Below are 20,837 nucleotides of genomic sequence, written 5' to 3' on the forward strand. Positions count from 1 at the left end.
TGTGCACCAGAGGCCCCCTCCTTACAGCCCCAAGGCTCCCACTGTGCTCCCCAGTCTACCCAGCTCCACGTCCAACCAGGTGCCAGGTCCCCCCAGCCTGCCCTGCAGCACCCGAGAAAGCGACCGTCACCCAGCCCCAGCCCACACCCTGGGCCCCTTCCCCAGGCTACCAGCCTAATTTCTTCCCTGTCCCTCCATCCCTCTGCCTACGCGCTCCTGAGTGGCTGCCCAAGGCCGCTGGAGGCACCCTGCCCAGAAGTCTTCCATGGCTCTTCCTTCCACAGAGGAGCAACCACTTTCGGGTGTCCTGTGCCAAGCTTCGCTTCCCCGGCACCTTCCAGAGGCGTCATGCCGCCATGCCAAGCTCCTTCTGGCCCTTGGAGCGCTCAGGACCTGCCCCTCCCTGCTTGCTGGCCTCTGCCCCTCCCCACCCTCCCCCACCAGGCCGGGGCTCAGCAGCTGCTTCCAGTCCCCAAGCCTGGGAGCCTGCTGCAGCACCGGCCGCCCCGGGAGGCTCCTCCCCACCTCCAACTCCATCCCAGAGGCCTATTCCCAAAGGTCTTGGCCAACGGCTCCTCTACAGCAGCACCCAGGCTTTACCTCGGCAGTTTTGTTCTCCACGTGCATGTAGCACCTTCCCGCAGTTTCTGAAGTTTATGCAGTACTGTGTACGTGTGCGTGCCTGTCTCAACCAGAATGTCAGCTCCCGGAGAGCACGGCCTGGGGGATCTGGTTCCCTGTTTCTCTCCGGGGCCTACACCGACAGCAAGTGCTCGGCGAAGCCTGGCTGAATGAGTGGACCATGTGGGTGCTTTCCGTAGATGACCTTCCGGTCACAGGACCCTGCAGGGTGGGCCCAACTTCCCCAGTCACCTGCTGAGAGTGGATGGCGCAGAGCCAGGCCTGGCACCAAGACCAGACTGCCTCCTCCTGTCACCTGGGCCCCACAAGGCCATCCCCTAGCCACGGGCCCTAAGGGAACAGCTAACTCAGCTCCACTGAGCCCTTCCCCCTAGAAAACATGTCTCCTCCCCACCTCCACGTACAGGGACACCCTCCACCCTCCAGCCAGACTGCGTGCTCGGGAGGGGGAGCTGGCAGGAGGCTGTGCATCCAGCCTCTCTCCCTCTGTGGTCGCAGAGGAAGGCCCGGAAGGCCCGGAGCCCCCGTGACCTGGAGGCCCCAGCACTGAGACACGGCAGCTCCAAGGGGCCTCTGGACGGCACATTCTGCCCTCGGCCCCATCCTGCTCCCACGCACAGACGCACGCGGTAAAAATGAACGCCTCCAAGTGTCATTTTCTTGGGCTTCAAAGCAGCAGCCTTTTGCACGAGTAAATATTGAGTCAATGCTAAGAGCAGAATGAGCTGTTAAGTTCTATTTGCTACTTTCATCCCCAGGCTCATAACAGAGCACAAGCTAAACAAAGAAACACAGCTCTCCGCCGACGAGATGACATTCAGCAGGTACAATCATTTCTGTGGGCACTTCTCACATCAGTGATTTGCTTCTCCAACATTGGCAAATATTTGCCACTTATGTCTTTTATGTAATGTGGAAGATAATATATTCCACTGTCTTCCAAGGCTATCTTAAATGCCTTATAAAAACAGGCAATTTACTGGCTGTGTTTTCTCCTGCCACTAAATACAAATCCAGTAATTGTTTAACTTTGAAAGCTTTTTGGTGTGAGATTTGATACTTAAACAGAATGCTGAAGACAGAAAACACTCATAATGCCACCAACCCAACAAAAGAATCTTATTTTTACGTATTAACCTTCCCTCCTGCCGGCACACAGCCTCTTTCCCACGAGTCCTGAAAGCTCTGTTGTGCGAAGGACTGGAATTGCCACAAGTTATCCCCCTGACGAAGCCCACGGAGAGACCAATGGGGGCTCAGCTCCCGACCCGGAACTGCAATTCCTATCGGTGTATCCTGTCTTCGTTAAGTACCTCCCTGCCCCCTACCGTCAGAAAGCACTTAACTCAGCCAAGAGGATCTGTGCAAACTGCCCTGACTGGCGGTGACCACATGGTGACCACGTGCAGCAGGGCTCTGAAAATCCAGGTAAAGGGTAAGGAGCCCAACACAAGTGAAGAAGGTAGACAACTAGCACTGCTGAGTGTTTACCGTGTGCTGGGCATGGTCCTAAGCGATCTACACGCACCCCTCCCTGGGTCTGCCCACTGCGTGCAGCTAGCGCCGCTGGGTGGGCGAACAAGGGCCCCAGGAGCACTACCAGGCTCGCTTCTGTCTCGGGGCTGAGAGCACTGAACCCACACTCCCGACTCCCAGCAGTCATCCTCAGAACCTCCGCCCTCCCTGCACCCTGGGACCTGCCTCAGGGGTACAGGTGTTTTGGTCAGCTGGAAAGGCAAGTGGCCACGGTACGTGCTCAAACCCCCAACTAGATTCCACGATTCCATGCCCGACCCACCCGACTTCCTAGTGTCGTGGGTGAGACTTCCACCCACCAAGTTCGCAAGCTCCTCCTCTCCCCGACGCACATTTCAGGATGCTCGATGACCACCACTAGTCACCAACACAGGGTGGGGATCACTGGTCTGAAGGACAGTTCCCAAGCCTGTCATAATGACAGGAAGCTGGGAATAAGCTAAGTGCCCATCAGGAGGGGCAGTAAATGAGTCCTGGGCACCACGGAGCAGTGCGCTACACGGCACATACAGGCCAGGTGGTTCCCTAGCGCTATCCCGGGAAATACGCTATGAAGCTTAAAGTGGGGGGCATGGGGCGTCTGGGTGGCTCAGAGGGTTAAGTCTGCCTTTGACTCAGGTCATGGTCTCAGGGTCCTGGGATCGAGTCCCACGTGGGGCTCCCTGCTCAGCGGGGAGGCTACTTCTTCCTCTGCCTGCCGCTCCCCCTGCTTGTGCACTCATGCTCTCTCTCTCTCTCTCTCTCTGTCTCTCGCTCGCTCGCTCTCTCTCAAATAAATAAAATCTTTAAAAATAAATAAATAGTTCCTTTCCAACTAGGGCCCAGCACAAAGAAGGGTGGCGAGAAGAAGGGCCGTTCTGCCATCAATGAGGTAGTGACCAGAGAATACACCATCAACATTCACAAACGTATGCATGGAGTGGGTTTCAAGAAGCGTGCCCTTCGGGCACTCAAAGAGATCCAGAAATTTGCCATGAAGGAGATGGGAACTCCAGATGTGCGCATTGACACCAGACTCAACAAAGCTGTCTGGGCCAAAGGAATAAGGAATGTTCCATACCGTATCTGTGTGCGGTTGTCCAGAAAACGTAACGAGGATGAAGATTCACCAAACAAGCTCTACACGCTGGTTATCTACGTACCTGTCACCACTTTCAAAAATCTACAGACTTAAGTTAATGTGGATGAGAACTAATCGCTGATTGTCAAATAAAGGTACAAAACTGTAAATAAATAAATAAATAAATAAATAAATAAATAAAATAAAGAGGGGGGCAGAGCAGCATTACCGTGTGTGGAGAAAGAAAGCAAGTATATAAACGTGCAGACTCCAAAGCGTCTCTCCCCAAGCGACTTCTGAATCGCCACAGGAAGAGAGGCCCCTCCCAGGGCAGGAACTGACAGGCATCGTGTTCACCAGCCATTGGAGCGGACTCTTCAACAGTAAGACGAACCAGCCCTGTGGGCTCCTGCCACAGGGACGTCCCTGCCACAACGACAGGCCCAAATCTCATCAGGAGGAACACGAGACAACCCGCGCAGAGGGGCGAGGGGCGTCGCAGAAGAGCTGGCCTGCCTGGAGACACTGTGCACGCCGGGACCCCCTCCAGGCTGACCGGGAGGACCCACCGGGAAAAGCACCCAGCGGACATTCCTGGGACGACTGGCACAGCGTGAGTGTGGACGACCTCGCAAGGAGGAGCGAGGAGCACCGCATCACTGTGAAATGTCCTGACCGATGACAATCTTGGGACCACGCAGACCAAGCGTCTCACTCTCAGGAGCCCGGGACACACTCTCTCCACGGACTCACACGGTTCAGGGATACATGCACACGCTCAAGCACAATGAAAATGGGGCAAAGTGCAAACAAATGGTGAATAGAGGAGTCACTTCTGTTCTTGCAGCTTTTTTGTAAACTTGAAATTACATCAAAATAGAAAGTTTAAAATGTCTTGTGCATCAACTGTCTGTGGAATAAGACGCCCAGAACCACGAAAGGAGGGCAAGCAGGGTTGGGGGAAGGAGTGCCACATCTTTACGGCACATCCTCCGGTGCCCAGTGACTGTGTTACACGGCATGAGCACAACAATAGGGAAACGTAAAGGAAGAAACTTGGGGGAAGGACCCCTTCACACCACTGGGAGCAGCACCCAGGCGCCAGGCCCGCCCCTCAGCTTCTGCAGGCTCCGCCTCCCCGCCGGCTGGGTGCCTCATCTGCGGGCCTCATGCGCCACCTGCTGGCCAAGTGGGGCACTGCCCACCGGGCACACCACCCTCCGGCCACCCAGGCTCCAGCCCCTCGAGGAGCTCAGGACCACGCCACATCCCACGTTCAGGAGAGCTCCAGCATCCAGCAAGGTGCCCGAGGCAGAGCGGCGCTCCACAGAGAGGAGACGTGTAGAGGCAAGAACGACGAAGCAAGCGGAACTCCAGCAGGTGGACCTGACAGCAGGCACACGCCTCAGAGCCTGGTTGCAGCGCGGCCGCATGGCTATCGTGACCCCCAAGAAGCAGAGTGGTGGCTGGATCGTCTCCTGCTGGCCTGCCCACCCAAGCCCTGCCCTGGCTCCCCGGGGTGCTCACGGCCTGTCACATGCTACACCGACGCTAAGCCCCCAAAGGAAGGTGAAGTCAGCAGCGATCAGGACACCAGTCACCAGCATTGTCCCCCCGGAACACTCTGAAGAGCAGGCATGGCAGCCTGGCTGGCCCTACAGCTCCGAGAAGCCAAAGGAGTTCAATAGGGGCGTTAAGAAAAAAAGAACAGAAAAATGCCAGATCAACTGCTTTGGAAGCCCATTACCAAAACACTCTAGAGTAACCTTCGAGGACAAACAACTCCCATCTTCGTGACTTCCTGGCACAACACAGACCACCCTCCAACAAAGTAAACCACACATGGGAGCCTGGGCACGAAGCACCAAGAGGACAAGGCACATGTGCCCTCCCCTAGCGGGGGACTCACCGAGGTCTGTATGGGGGCCAGCAAGAAGCTGCTTGAACTTGTCGAGCCGAGAGGCCTCTCTTTCACTTAACGCTGAGCTGCTGAGGGCACTGGGGTCAGACGTCCCACCCAGTGCGACAGTCACCGAGTGTGGGAGAGACTGGGACCGCTGCAGGGGGACAGTGTCGCTGGCGCTTTCTGCGGAGAGAGAGAGCACACGGTGAGGATGGCTTCCTGGACCCCCCCCAACCATGTTCCCAGTTGGAAGGCTCCCACCTGCCCTCTGTGAATGCCACCGTGTCACAGTTGTCCCTTCCTCCACCACTGGGCAGTGCAGACCTACTACTGCTACTCAGCATGGAGTGAGATCAGTGAGCGCTCATGAAGCCACTGGCTTCCCGGTACAGAATTATTCCCGAGGAAAGTAGGTAGGGGCCCACGCAAAAGCAGGATGACACACAGAAAACCCAAGACCATCTCAGGGTGCACCAACGGTCAGGGCGCCCCCAAAGCAGACCCAGGTGACACGATCCCAGGGTCTGTTGATGTAGAGCTGGGATGAGCGTGCCCGCAGGCGTCACCTGGGCCTGAGCATAGAAGGAAGCCACCAAGGCACACACGGTGGCACTGAAGACTCTTTGCAGCCCTCAGATCTCCCCAGGCCCCAGGAAGGAGGCAGGGCAGGGGCCATCACCAAGACAAAGCACAGGAAGCTAGAGCCCACTGAAAGCTGCGGGGGGGGGGGGGGGGGGGGGCCCCACGGGCTGCAGGCCCATCTAACCCCAACCCAGGGTGCCACCCACCGCCACGCCTGACGGCCCACCGACCCTACGACAGGGACACACAGTGCCGAGGGGACACAGTGCACTAAATCCAGCAACCCAAGACAGGGAAGAGCCACAGGAGAGAGCCCGAGGCCCAACAGGTCACTCAGAAGGAGCTGCCAGGACCAACCACATCTTCCAAAACTGGAATTTAAACCAGTGGAGAGGGGCAGCCCCGGTGGCGCAGCGGTTTGGCACCACCTGCAGCCCAGGGAGTGATCCTGGAGACCCTGGATCGAGTCCCACGTTGGGCTCTCTGCATGGAGCCTGCTTGTCCCTCTGCCTGGGTCTCTGCCTCTCTCTCTCTGTGTCTCTATGAATAAATAAAATCTTAAAAAATTAAAAATAATAAAAATAATAAAAAAATAATAAACCAGTGGAAAAAATAAATTCCAGGAAAGGGGACAAGAAACAGTGTGAAGCAAACATGTGGGCTCCTGGCCACCACCTCCAGACTCCCACCAGCTCTCTCCTGCTGGCAGAGCAGACTCGTGAGCCTGAAAACAGGCGAAAGGCTTCACGCAGAAACCCTTGGGCCACAGAGAAGCAAGACGGCCCATGGCCTCCGGGCAGAGTCTGGCCCAGTTAAGCTTCCAGAAACGCCTGCCGAAGTGGGCGTGGAAGAGAGAGCTCCTGCAGGCCGTCCTCAGGGCTGACCCCTCCCTGCAGACCTCCCCATGGGCCTGCCTTGGGGAGCCCAGGGTGGCGGTGCTCAGACCCCCCTCCCCGCCCTCGGGATCTCCTACTCCACCGAGAGTCGTGATTCTCTAGGAAAGATGATCGACCGGAGGGACAGTTCCACGTTCTCCCGCAGGACTAAACATGCTGGGTTTACTCATCTACCATCTTAGAGAGACCGGTGTCATTTATGCAGACACATAAGTACCACTTCCTCCTGGGCAGAGCACAGTGATGCCCCCACCTGCCCCCCGAGGAAGCAAGAAGATTGACAGCCAGCGACCCCTCCGGGGCCCCTGGAGTGGGTCTCACGTGCACCGTCAGTGTCCAGCTCGGTCACAGTCAGCCAAGGAGATGGTCCTCTCCCGGCCATGTCCACTGAGCCCTCCACGGCCAAAGGCGGGCTTCGCCCTTCAGCCAGGGGCACCGAGTCAAGCAAAGGACATCTGACTTCAGGTACAAAGGCACAGGCTTCTCAGACTTGATGAAGAAAATCAGACGATCAAAAGTAAAGAAGCAGCATGGGGAAGGCCAGCCTGGGCCCCCCTGCTGCGCCGTCCCTGAACTTCGAACCGCCATCAATCCAGCACTGAAGGCCACAGCTGAGGGCAGCCGACAGGCCCTGTGGACTCTGCGTGGGGTGACGTGGGCTCCCCACAGAGCCGCACTGTAAAAGGACAGGCATCCGACATAAACGCTGGCAGTGGCAAGGGCAAGCAGCGTGCCAACCAGACCATAAAACATAGTGTCCAGGATTTTCCAAATGACACAAGGCTGCTCCTTCGAGCAATCACGGGAAATGGAACTCACAGGTCCCTCACCTGAATGGATGCCTGGCCTGGCCCACGGCCATGTGGCCCATGCAGGGACGAGGGTGGGACAGGGCGTGGAGGAGGGGGGAGCCCACGGTCATCAGGCCCTGAAGACCGCTCACTTTTCCTCACTGACATTTATGTAATGACACAGGAAACCAAAGAGAAACAAAGAAAATGGGACATGGTCCCCACCTTCGGAGAAGGTGCAAACCATGCAGACGAAGCATGCAGTCAGCCAGCCCAGCCCACCGGCACCTCCCCTCGGCCAGGATGCCCTCACCTCCTGAGCCCGGAACCTCACCCTCCTGGCAACCCTACAGACTTCACCTCCTCTCTGAAGCCTCCCTGACATGCCCCTGGCCCTCCTCAACAAAACTGGGCCTTCTACCCCGGGTGCTTCTGGGTCCTATCCACCGCTCCAAGGCTCCCACCCGCTCACAGAGGTGAAAGACTCGTCCCCGGGTCTCCCCACTTGACTGCCAGCCAACATGTCTGCACCGGGCCCAGCCCAGCAAGAACAAGAACTGACACGGTCGTCTTAGCTGCGACACCGAGTAAGCCATCCCCAGTATTAACAGGCCACCAAGGGGACTGAACACAGGCTTACGAGTCCTGCCCACCACTGCCAGCCCCCTGTGGCGTCGGCTCCCTGAGAGGCCACCTCGGGCTCGAGAGCAGCCCTCTCCCCCTTGGCACTGTGCAGTCGGGCTAGAGAGTTCCTGGGAGCCAGGCACCCGTGGTCCCCGCCCACTTCACACCATGAGCACACACTCCCCACCCCAGATGTAACCACCGAAAAGGTCCTAAAACATGACCTCGTGTGCCCCGGGGGTCAAATGACTGGGGAGAAGCCCTGTTCTCTGCAGCGAGGCCAGTGGCTAGCAGCAGGCCCTGGAGTCAGGGGCCCTGGACTTGAAACCCTGCCCCACCACTCAGCATGGCCCCCATGCCTCCCCCATAAGCTTTCTCCTACTAAAGTGGCTGCGAAGCTGAGGGGTCTGTTCGTTGTCAGGGGCGGCTACAGCCTCCAGGACTGAGACAGAGCCTTCTGCTGAGCCTACACCATGGGCCTGTGGTACTCTTGCCAGGGCGGCCCTGCGGCCCGAGTGGATACCCAGCCCACTCAGCAGGGACGGGCCCCCACCTCCAGGGGAGCTGAGGCCCTCCCAGCAACTGCTCCGATGGCAGGAGTGACAGAGGCTCCACCCAGGCCCCGGAGGTGGGGGCACAGCGAAGGGCAGAGGAACTCGGGACGCCTGCTGGCCTAAAGAGGCACACAGGTTGACGGCACTGCTGGGCCGGGGTGCTCGGCGAGCACTGTGTCAGTCCCAGGGATCCCTGAGCACTCCCAGGAGCCCTAACTGGATTTTCATTTTTAAGCTCAAATACTTTGAAGTTGGGCCTATTTTAGAGAAAAATAGTTTAGATCCCAATATGAAAACTGGTCGAAGGAGCTAATTCACAGCGTTCTCGCCTACGGAGACGTGTGATGCTCTAAATGTTAGTCAGCTCCCGGGAAGTGTTTCTGAAAACTAGACGAGGGATAAACGCCAGCTCTGTGTGTCCCAGGAGGACAAGCTGAGGCTGCTCTTCAGAAGACTCCCTCTTCTGTCCTCAGGGCAAGCCCCCTGACCCTCGGAGACCCTGGGGGAGGGAGTCGGTGAGCCTCTGGCTGCAAGGGCTGGCCCCTCTGCCACCAGCCCCATGCCTCACCCCTTCACCTCACTGATGCTCATGCGTCACGTTCTCAGAAGGGTGACCTGGCAGTCTGATTTAAGATTACACCCCAGGTCTGGCCTGCTCTGTGACCACGTCCCACCTCTGTTGCGACCCATGGCACGTGTCACCTCCCTGCACACTCCAGGCCTCCTTACTGATCACGCATAGGTCAGCGTCTGTCTCCCTCGCCAGAACGTGTGCTCCAGGGCAGGTACTTCCTTGGGGCGTCCCAAGCCCTGAGAGCAGGGCCTGACCCGTCACAGAGGCTCTTCAAATAAGTATGTTGTTTTACATCACAGGCCCCCCAAAACCAAAGGAGCAAAAGTAATGAGCTCCAGGAAGGCCACTGAGCACCAGGCACAGGGATAGAAGTTTATAACCCAAATGGGGCAATTCTGAACCCCAGAACCTCCCCTACAGACCCTGAGCCCACATGTAGTATCCCTGGGGGGATCCTGGGAAGCGGCCAAAGGAGGTACAGCCTCTGAATGTGCAGCTGGCCTGGCCCCACAGCTGGAAATGTCACCCCTGGAACAACCATGGCACACAGCCATGGGAGTCAGGGTCCCCCGGGGCCTCGTGCCCACTGTGGGCCCCTCACACCCTGCCCATGAAAGCCACACACCACGCCCTCTGCTGGGAACACAAAATAAAGTCCACAGCTTCAGGAAGGCCTGCAGGCACACAGGTAACAACCTCAAAGTCTTTCAAGGGCATGAGCTCCCGCCACATGTAGAACAGAACCCCTGTAATGTCCCGCAGAGAAAGGACTCGAGCCTCTTTCCCTCTCACACTGTGTGTCCTCATGCCCCCGGCCCACCTGCAGGACAGGATGTGTGGCTCTCGCTGATGGACTTCACCAGCCGGATGTCACCGCTTGGGACCAAAGGGGGCTCGGCCACAGGCTTTGGCTTCTGCTCAGGGCCCGGAGCCTCCTGCAGCTTGTGGCGCTCCTGCCGCTGGCTGTGGTTGCGCAGGACGCGGTTGGCCGTCTCCATGACCACATCGCTGCTCAGGCTCTCTGCCGCCATGGCCAGGAGCCCATCCTCGTCCTCACCGGCATCCCAGGCATCGCTGGTGTTGCTCTCAAACTCCTGGAAAGTGCTGATTCTCTTGGCCTTCACGGGGGTGCTGGGTGCCTTGGGCGTGGCCTTGAGCAAGCTGCAAAGGAAAGGCAGACTTGACTTGTCCTCCCGGAGGCTAGAGAGCACTCACCCTAAAACCAGGCAGAAAGAAGCCTCCAGACGAAAAGTGTACATTCAAACTTTCAGCTTCAACTGAGCAACCCAAAGAGGCATCCTAAAGAGGACTCCTGGGGCACCTGGGGGGGCTCAGTGGTTGAGCATCTGCCTTCGGCCTAGGTCATGATCTCAGGGTACTGGAATCAAGTCCTGTATCAGGTTCCTTACTAAGCCAGGAGCCTGCTTCTCCCTCTCCCTCCACCCCACCTCCCCACTCGTGCTTGTGCTTGTGCTCGTGTTCTCTCTCTCATAGGTATATAAATAATCTTTTAAAAACAACAAGAACCACCAAGGAGGACTCCTAGGATTCAGTGGCAAGAGGGAGAGGCTCTCGAGGGGGAGTCCCACTGAGCAGTCTCTGCTCAGTGACAAAAGCCATTTAGGAGGAAGCCCAGGACAGCAGTCATGGCCTTCAGACCAAATCCCCAGACCTCACGTCAGCAGGTACCCGCAAACCTGCTAAGGCAGGTGGAGGCCACAGGAGTGGCCGTTCCCACAACCCAGGCCTCAGGTGTATGGACTTGACAACAGCACAGCTCAAGCAAGAGCCCCATGGTGTGTCCTGTAACACCTGCCGGTGTGCTCCTGCGGGACACACCACCCCATGTGCCTCGGGTGGAGGAGCGCACCCACGGGCAGGGCGAACCCCAGGCCGCTGGGCAGAGAGGGCAGTGGAGGGCAAGGGGCGAGTTAACCACGGTGAACAGGAGCCAGGCCCCCTCCCCTGCTAAGGGGGTGCCAGCTACGTGTTCTCCTGCACGGGCCCCTCCACTTCGGGCTGGGCTTCCCCGTCTACCCTCCTCCAGAGGACAAGCCACGCCGGGTCTCAACACATCTGCTGGAGGGAAGACCGCCTTCCTCCCCTCGGGACTCCCGGGGAGCGGGCGGGGGACCAGGGGCTCCCAGGAGCACATGTGATGCAGCCCGAGCGCAGACCCCACTTACGTGCCATGTAGCAGTGGGTCGAAAGGGGGGTGCTGGGCACCATACACGTGCTGGATGCTGTTTAAAAAGACAGGGAAAACCAATTAGCCTCTCTGCGGCCTCCCCATGAGCCCACCCCCGGCCCAGGGAAGGACCAGGTCCCAGCAATCCTCCCTCAGCAGCCACGGGTCCCGAGGGCCCGTCTGGGAGGGATGAATGGCACCATACAAGCCCTCACCACACACACAACGGGGCATTCAGCGCGCCCTGCCAACGGGCCTCAGACCGCATCACCAGGGCCTCGGGCACCCACCCTGGACCGAGTGCCACCGGCAGTACCCAGAATGAATGCTGACATGCTCGCCTGGGAGTTCTCCTCTGGGGCCATTGTGTCCAAACACAAAATGCAGAATCGCAAAAAGAAGTTAAATGTATTTTTTTTAAGACACAATGGTTTTATTATAAAAGTCTTCTGGGGGCCCCTGGGGGGCTCAGTGGTTGTGTCTGCCTTCGGCTCAGGGAGTGATCCCGGGGTCGTGGGATCGAGTCCCGCAACGGGCTCCCCGCTTCTCCCTCTGCTGCCGCTCCCCTGCCACTACGGCACTCACTTTCTCTAAGTATTTTCTAAAAAATAAAATTAAAAATAAAGTCTTCTGCTCATCAGAGTAAACTTGGAAGACAGATGGAAACAAAATAACGCCCACGGCAGAAAGCTGGGGTGGTCAGCTGAGTGACCCCAGCCACACCCTTTCCTCCGCGGGAGACGTCCACCCGGGGCAAGGGGGGACCGTGACCCAGGGCAGGTCAGTCACAAGTAGTACAGACCCTTCCTTGTCTGCCTGGAGGAGCCAAGCCGAGCAGGCACACCCTCGGGCCCTGGCTCCCCTGGCTCCCCCGGCTCCCCTGTTCTTCCTGCCGGGAACACGGACGGATGTGAGGCCCAGGGCTCCCCAGCCTTCACACCCCGGGGAGCAATGAGCAGGAGGTTATAAAACCACCCAAGGACGCGGGCACAGCGGGAAGATGAGCAAGAGCTCGGCTCTTGGATGGCCTTGCAGGGTGCCCACTGCAGCCGCCCCCTCCCCAGGACACGGGATAAGCAGGCCGCTAGCAGCGTTCGGTTCGGCTCAGCCACTAGCGGTGACACGGCCCGTTATGGTCCCCGTGCAACGCTTGGGGGACCTCGTGACAGGGGTGTGCAGGCTAACGCTAATGCAGACACAGAGGCCTTTCGTGCACCCAGAAATGTTTTAATTTTTAAAAATAGAATGAAATCCTACTTTTCACTAAGTAACACATCATGACGGTTTCCCTATATTGTTACCATCCAACTTACTTAAATGCATTTATTTACATGTATTGGCAAGTACAAAAAAAAGTATGCTACATATTAAATTTATAAACAACAATGGGGGTAGCCCAGGTGGCTCAGCAGTTTAGCACCGCCTTCAGCCCAGGGCGTGATCCTGGAGACCCGGGATCGAGTCCCATGTCAGGCTCCTGCATGAAGCCCACTTCTCCCTCTGCCTGTGTCTCTGCCTCCCTCTCTCTGTGTTTCTCATGAATAAATAAATAAAATATTTAAAAAATTAAAAAATTAAAAAAAATAAAAACAACAATGGGGGTGCTGGGGTGGTTCAATGGTTGAGTGCCTTTGGCTCAGCTCAGGTCATGATCCCAGGGATCAAATTCCACACTGGGCTCCCCACAGGGAGACTGCTTCTCCCTCAACCAGTGTCTCTGCCTCTCTCTCTCTCATGAATAAATAATAATAAATAATTAAAAAGTAAAAACATAACAATGAGAAGGCACACAAGATTTCGCCACACACTTCTCTGCAGCCCCTTATAAACCTCTAATTATCTCCAATTGTTTAAAGTTTTTAAAAGTCATAATCAAAGGAGGCGCCTAGCTGGCTCTGTGGGTTAAGTCGTGGTTCAGGTCATCATCCTGGGGTCCTGGGATCCAACCCAGCATTGGGAGCAACAAGCAGGAGGTTACAAAACCTCCCTGCTCAGCAGGAAGCCTGCTTTTCCCTCTCCCCCTACCGCTCCCTCTGCTTGTGATCTCTTTCACTCTCTCTCTCTCAAATAAATGTTTTTTAAAAATCATAATAGAAAAAATAATTTTAAAATAAAAGTCATAGAATAGAATGAGCAGCAGTGAACTCACTGGTGGCCGGTGCCATCTCCCTGGAAGGTCCCACCACATAACTACACCATAACTCATTTAACCAATGTGGCTTGTGATGCACACTGCCACAGGTGGTCCGTCCACGTGCCCCACAGCCATGTGGACAGACCACAAATCACTGCTAATTTAATGGGAGAAAAATGGCCTCGATGCTGGTCATGTGTCTCAATTATTTTTGAGGTTAAGCAATTTCTCAATATTTTTGTGCACTTGTGCTACTTCTGTCAACTGCCTATTCAGACCCTCTGCCCATCTTTCTAAGGGGTGTTCACCCTCTTCTCACTGCTTAGTAAAAACCTGCTGTCATTCAGGCAGCGTGGTTGGCAGAATAATGGCTAAAGACGTCATATCCCAATCCCAGAACGTGTGTGTGTCACCTCCCACGGCAAAGGGGGCTTTGCAGATGCAACAGAAGATCTAAGCCCTAGGAGAGCACCCCGGATTAGCCGAGTGGGCCCAATCTAACCCTGAGTCCTTAGAAGTTCTCCCTCCCTCTGAGGGTATGAAGAATGCTCTGGTCAAGGCTACACTCCTGGCTGTGAAGATGGACACAGGGGGCCACGAGCCAAGAACTGTGGGAAGCCCAGAGAAGCTGGAGAGGCTAAGGAAAAGCCTTCTCCTACGACCTCCAGAAAGCTCTGCCGACACCTTCATTTTAGCCCAGCAAGACCCATGTCCGACCTGTGACCTCCAGAACTAGAAGATAAATGTGCACTATCAGCCTATAGGTTTGTTACAGCAGCAACAGAAAACCAGAATGGAACAGAATAGTGCCAGGTGACAAATCCGTCTTCCTGGCTGATGGAAGCTTAAAGGTCTCTGTGGTTAAGCCAACCTCACTTGTATGCGTTTACCCAGGGCTCTCCTCTGAGGACTCTACTTAAAAAAGCTCACCCCTACCTGTCTTAGTCTGTTCCAGCTGCTATAACAAAAATACCACGCACAGGGCAACTTATAAACAAGGGCGTTTGTTCCTCACGTTTCTAGAGGCTGGAAGTCCAAGACCAAGGTTCTGGCAAGGGCCTCAGCTGGTACCTGCTTGCTGTGTCCTCACCCAGTGGAAAGGGCAGGGAGGCGCTATGGGGCCTCTTTTATAAAGGACCTAATCCCACCACAGGGGGCTCCAGCCTCAGGACCTCCTCATCCCCCAAAGACCCCACCCTCCTTACACCCTCACTCTGGGTGTTAAGGCTTCATGCGAGTTTTGGGAGCACACAAACATTCAGCTCAGCAGACTTACTGAGATGGTGTAAATATCCAACAGTGTTCTTGTTCCACACTTCTGTGCTTTTATTTTCTACCTTGAGTTTTGTGTCACCTAGAATTTATTTTATTTTTGCTACATACTGTAAAATAAAACTGTAAAAAAAAATAATAATCCACTGCTCCAATGCCTATTTGTTAAAAACCTACCCTTTTCACTACTGATTATCTTCAATATGCAGAAGATTCTTCTATATTGGGGCATTTTTTCAGTTTTCCATTAGTTCCTACATTCCTGTGCCTGTGGCACATTTTAATTACAGAAAATGTTCTTTTATATTCTAAAATTTTTCAGCAAAATTGAATGGGCATCTGATAGCCCCCGCTTTGTGACAGGCATCATGAGGAGTACCAGGCAGGCAAAGACAAGCACACTGGACTCCAAACTCGTAAGAACCTTAACGTTTGCTTATAAAAACAAAACAATGAATTGGCATATGTAATGTTCTATGAGAACAAAAACCCGGTAAAGTGGAACATTATTCCCCAGAACAGTACTCAGCTATAAAGTGTTGCACTGGCACATGCTCTGAGGAAGAGCCCTGAAAACAGCACACCAAGTGTACGAAGCTGGTCATAAAGAAACACCTATTACACGATCCCATTGACACAAAAATGTCTAGAACAGAAATCTATAGAGACAGAGGTAGACAAGTGGTTGCTTGGGGGGGAGGATAGGAGGCCAGCATAACAGCGAGAGACTACAGAGCTTCTCTCTGAGAATGAAAGAATTGAATTCATTTCTCAGAATGAATGCCACTGATTTTCACCCCGTGAACGAAGGAATGGTGTATGCGAATTTAAATGTTAAATATTTAAATTTAAATATTATACGTGAATCTCAATGAAGATGTTAAATTTTTAAAAGGCAGCACAGCTTCCACCTAGTTCTCTTGGGTTCTCTCCTGGAACCCAGACACCAGGCTTTGAAGAAGCCCAAGCTAGCCGCATGGAGAGCTCACCTGGAAGCACTAGAGGCAACAGCTTCAGATTACGTCCCAGCTGACGGCCGCATCAACCTCGATGTGTGTGTGTGACCAGCCTTCTGATTTCCATCCAGCCTCTGAACTTTCCCAGTGACACCATGGGAAAGCCATCCCCTGTGACCAGTCTGAATCCCTAAAATCTCTTGGAGGATTCCCTGACCTTGAAAGAAAGTTTCCAGTTTTGGGGCAGCCCCGGTGGCTCAGCGGTTTAGCGCCGCCTTCAGCCCAGGGTGTGATCCTGGAGACCCGAGATTGAGTCCCACGTTGGGCTCCCTGCATGGAGCCTGCTTCTCCCTCTGCCTGTGTCTCTGCCTCTCTCTCTTTCTCTGTGTGTCTTTCATGAATGAATGAATGAATGAATAAAATCTTTGGGAAAAAAAAAAAAGAAAGTTTCCAGTTTTAAGAATCAAAGGGCCTGTATAATTGCTCTAGGCTTTAGCTTCCTTGTCCCAGAGTGGGAATAAGAACAAGGAAGAAATGAGACAGCCATAACTGGCAGCAGCTTGACTACCGCCAAGGGACCTACAGATAGCACTCACCAATATTACCCATCTACCTTGTTCACTTGCACCCTGCCCTCCTGTCTCAATACACAAATACGGCTCAAGACCAACGGGCAGTGGGGCCTCTCTGCCCACCACACACAAGTCATTTCTACAAGTCTTGAAGCATTAGCCCAAGCTGCAGGCTCCTTCCCTCCCAGGACAGCACAAACACATTAATTCTTCATGGGCACACTACTTGTGTTTATTGAGCAGAAAATGTTCCAGCAAAGTTCAAGCTTAGACTAAAAGGCATCTCATTTTATCTTATTAAAACTGCACTTTTATCTGGTCTTGCATAGCTAAACAGAAAAACAAGCTTCGGCTAAAGCCATTTTAAAAGAGTAAGTATCAACTAACATACCTACCTCATTCCACATAATGAAATCGTTCTTTAAAAAATATGTTAACCAATAAACTTTTTAATAAATCGTACTGCTTTAAAACACTACAGTAATTCACCGTTTTGAAGAGGACCCTAGTGATTCCTTACGAAAAGCAGACAGGCATGACATAATGTCACTTCTAGGTACACGCTGTGGAAAACCCTTGCCTAAGGACACAGGAGACAGGTTCGGCAACGTCGCTAATACTAAAAAGAAAAAAAATTTCCAGAAAACCCTAGATATCCATTATCAACTGAATAACGAATAAACAAACTGGAACATACACATATAACAGAATACTAACCATAGTAAACACAAAGGAACTACGAGAATCAAGATCGGTAAATTTATAAACGTACCAATGAAGGGTACCTTGAATATACACAGCATGACATCATTTAAGAAAGCTTAGAAAATGACACTATCTATCATTTCGGATACATACACAAGTGGCTAAAACTCCTAGTGCATGATAGCAGTGAAAACAAATTCAGAATAATGATGGGGGTGGAGGGGTGGGGGGAGGCGGGGAAGCTGGCCCAGGAAAAGAATGCAACAGCTTAAACTGTGTATGTGTGCCAGCTTATCCCTCATGCTGGATGGAGGACCATGCATGTTCCCTGTGTGGCTGCCAGAGGAGGGCTCAGCCACCCAAGGGGCCAGAAAATAGAGTGCCCCTCCAGGATACTACCTGCTGACTCGGACCCCCAGCCCACCCCTGTCCTGGTTACACTGGACACTGAAACCTTGCAGAAAGCAAGCCCAAAATCTTCCATCACCAGAGAAATGCAAATTAAACCCACAATAGGATACTACTTCACACCCAGAAGGATGGTAAAAATTAAAAGGGTAATTACAAGCGTTGGTGAGAATGGAAAGAAATTCAAATCTTACATCCTATCGATGGGGATATAAAAACGGTGCAGCTGCTTTGGAAGACAGGCTGGCAGGTCCTCAAAGATCAGATACTTACCACATGACCCTGTATTTCCACTTCCAGGGTCCACACCCAAGAGAAATGAAAACAAACATCAACACAAAAAAATATACTGTGTCACTTATAATAGCCAAAGTGTGCAGTCGCAAGGTCCATCACCTATGCCCATTGTCAGGTTACAACAAGGAAGGAAGTGCTGACATCCATGCCCCCCCCCCCCCCCGTGGATGAAACCTGAAAATACCACGTGCAGTGACAGAAACCAGTCACAAAGACCAGAGGCTATGTGATTCCACACACAGGAATAAGCAAATGTCTAGAATAAGCAAATCTACAGAAACAAAAAGTAGATGAGCAGCAGCCAGGGGCTGGGGAGGAGGGAACCGGGAGTCACTGCCTGCGAGCTTGGCGAGCACCGCCCTGGTGGTGAGGCAAGTGTTCTAAAACTGACTGTGGTGATGACTGTCCAACTCCGTGAATAGACGGAAAATACTTTAAGTGGGTGAAATAGAGGATATGTAAATGACAGCTCGAGAAAGAAGAGAGGGAAAGAGATTGGGGGAGGGAGGGAAAGAGAGGGGGATGGAGAGGAAGGGACAAGGGAGGGAGGGAGAGAGGGATGGATGGATGGATGGATGGAGAGGGAAGGAGGGGAGAGGGGAAGAAGCAGAAGGATCTCCTCCCTGACCAGGAGTCCAGGAAGGCGGCTGTGCCTCGGGGGTCGAAGGCTTAAGCAAGGAAGCCTTTCCGCATCAACCACCCGGCTGACCAACGTCACTCGACAGCCCGTTAAACAGATCCGAGTCCACTTCTGCAGCCCCGAACAAAAGTCTGTAACGCTACAGCACAGAACAAAACATCTCAGGAGCTTCAAGTAAAAATGACACACATGGTACCACCCCCCAAACTAAGACTCCCTCAGTGGTGGACGGTCACGAGAACACAGGTAAGCACAGGGGCAGGAGGACCAAGGCCAGAGGGAAGCCGTGATGCTGCAAGGCCTCCGGCTCGGGCTTGACAATAAGGTGATTCTCTCATGTGCTTTCCAGCAAAGGTTTTCCTGGTTTGACTTGGACGCCCCAACACCAAGGCCCTGGTTTTGAGACAAGACGGATGGACAGACGGAAGGGGGACCGAACGGGGCCCAGGATGGCCTTCTGTTTCCCTCAGTGAAAGGCTAGAACAGCAGCAGGGGAAGCAGCCCTGCGTGAGACCACGGAAAGAATCGTGCGGAAATGAAATGTCCTAAGCATCAAAAGGTAAGCGAAGAACGCTGTGACATCCGTCACCTAGGACGAACTGCTGCCCACGGCTCGTGGTGGGTCTGGAGCCCCCGCCTCCGGGCCCCCACGCTCCACAGCGGTTTGTTGAAATATGAACTCAATTAGCGCCTGATTTACCATTAGGTTCATTCTAGCACATGGTGATGTTCCCCAGGTTTATAAAATATTCAAAAGAAGTAAGTTTTCCAAGGAAATTAACTTGAAAGGGCTTCAGAGGAAAATGTATGACACGCCATCACCGAGCAAACAACTGCACGGTCCCTCTGCCCACCACACGCCCGGCTCCTGGCCCCGCGGCCCCAGGTCAGAGGTCCCTCAGGCTGTCCCGGCGCTGGGAACCACAGCAGCCCCCCGACAGTGTCACCTCGCCTGGCCCACATGCTCTCCGCCATCTGGGCCCCCATAGGGTCCCCCGTCCCGCTCCTCGCGGCCCCCAAATCCCAGCGGACACTTGGGCAACTACTGAGCCAATTGGGAAGTTGCTCCGGGGACATCTCTTGAAATAGGTCTTGGAAACGAGCTTGTTTACGATCCGGTTTTCCTTCACCTGAGAAAAGCAACGTGTGGACTCAGGCTGGTGGTTGTGTGGGGCGGGGGGTAGGCAATGTGGGGAAGGTGGGCAGGAGGCACAGCCTCGGCGAGTCCTGGGGAAGGGACGGGCAGCACGGCGACCGCGGCTAACAGCGCGCTGCACACTGCAAAGCTGCTAAGAGGACAGATCTTCACAGTTCCCACCGGAAGACAAACAACCGGGCCGTGTGACGCCTCAAATCAGATCGTCATATCATACGCACACGTCACTGAACACAGTGTTGTGTCAACAGACCTCAACCCAAACGAAAGCCATGAGTCTTTATTATAGAAAACAAAATATAAGTAAAGACAAGCTTTCGGAATCTGCCGAAATCTGCTGAAATCGGGGGCAGCCACTCCCGAGCCCCACCACCCCGCAGGCTCCACTTCTGCTCCTCTGCCGCAGGCCTCTCCCTCCTCTGGCCTCCAGGCTCATGCGTCCAGCCCCTTCTACCTTTCTCTGCGCCCCCCCACCCCCCCCAACCCCATTCCCGCTGCCCACGCAGAGGCTCCTCAGCCTCTCCCCGCCTCCTCCCACTTTACGGGAATCCTGATGCTACTGACCGATGCCTCCAGGTAAAAGCTTCTCAGACGGCTGCCCCGGGTGCCGCTGCCAGGTCGGCCACTCACTCCCCACCTCGCACTAAGGGGTCCGTCACAGTCTGCTTTGCCCCAGGGGCCACCCCTCACGCCCACTTCTCAGCGTCCAGTCCTGGGACAACCACCATGCCAATCGGGCAGGAAGACCAACAGGCGACCCTGCCTCCTGCACCCTCCCAGCCTCTTCCACCAGCAGCTCCTGGGCCTGCTGGGGCGGCCCGCGTCGGTGCCATCTAGAATCCATCTGCTGCCCCCACCACCCTGGATCAGGGCTCGGTTCCTTCTTCTCCTGACCAGGCCACCAACTCCTTCTATGACTTCATCTCCACGAACAGCAACCCAAGACCCCAAGGGCCACCCTCACCTCCTCCCTGAAGCATGCCGCCCCATTCAGCCAGTCTCCACGTCCTCCTAAACCCTGAAGCCTTTCCCACAGCTACACCCTCCCCCCTGCCAGTGTCCCAAGACAGAGCTGCAGCAGCCGCCCCGCTGCCTCTGGTTCTGCCAGGCGGGGGCAGCTTCACTCCCCAGCTCAGAGTCAGCCACAGGGAACACCTGGAACCTTCCCTGTGCCTCTCCCGCCCCTCCCCACACAACCACCCCAGCTTGGGGCGCGCTGACCCCCAGCACAGCACTGGCCCCCAGCATACCCCATCTGATGACCCATCCCCTGAGGTCAGGTCCCTGCTGGCGGCACTCCTGTGTCCTGTTCACCTTTCCCTCAGCGGGGCCCTCATCCAGCCGCCT

General features: G+C 54.7%; 1 protein-coding gene across 3 annotated transcripts in view; it reads right to left on the minus strand.

The window, feature by feature from the left end:
• Nucleotides 1-20,837, minus strand: part of TBC1D22A (TBC1 domain family member 22A) — a 334,941-nt gene that overhangs the window by 300,018 nt on the left and 14,086 nt on the right. For all 3 annotated transcript variants that reach the window (XM_072843502.1, XM_072843501.1, XM_072843500.1), the window contains exons 2-4: nucleotides 11,349-11,405; nucleotides 9,983-10,323; nucleotides 5,148-5,324 (exon numbers count right to left, since the gene is read on the minus strand). In XM_072843502.1, the coding sequence (XP_072699603.1) occupies nucleotides 5,148-5,324; nucleotides 9,983-10,323; nucleotides 11,349-11,405 (575 nt within the window). The remainder of the gene's footprint in view (nucleotides 1-5,147; nucleotides 5,325-9,982; nucleotides 10,324-11,348; nucleotides 11,406-20,837) is intronic.

This window comes from Canis lupus, chromosome 11, assembly GCF_048164855.1.
Source record: "Canis lupus baileyi chromosome 11, mCanLup2.hap1, whole genome shotgun sequence".
Classification (NCBI taxonomy): domain Eukaryota; kingdom Metazoa; phylum Chordata; class Mammalia; order Carnivora; family Canidae; genus Canis; species Canis lupus.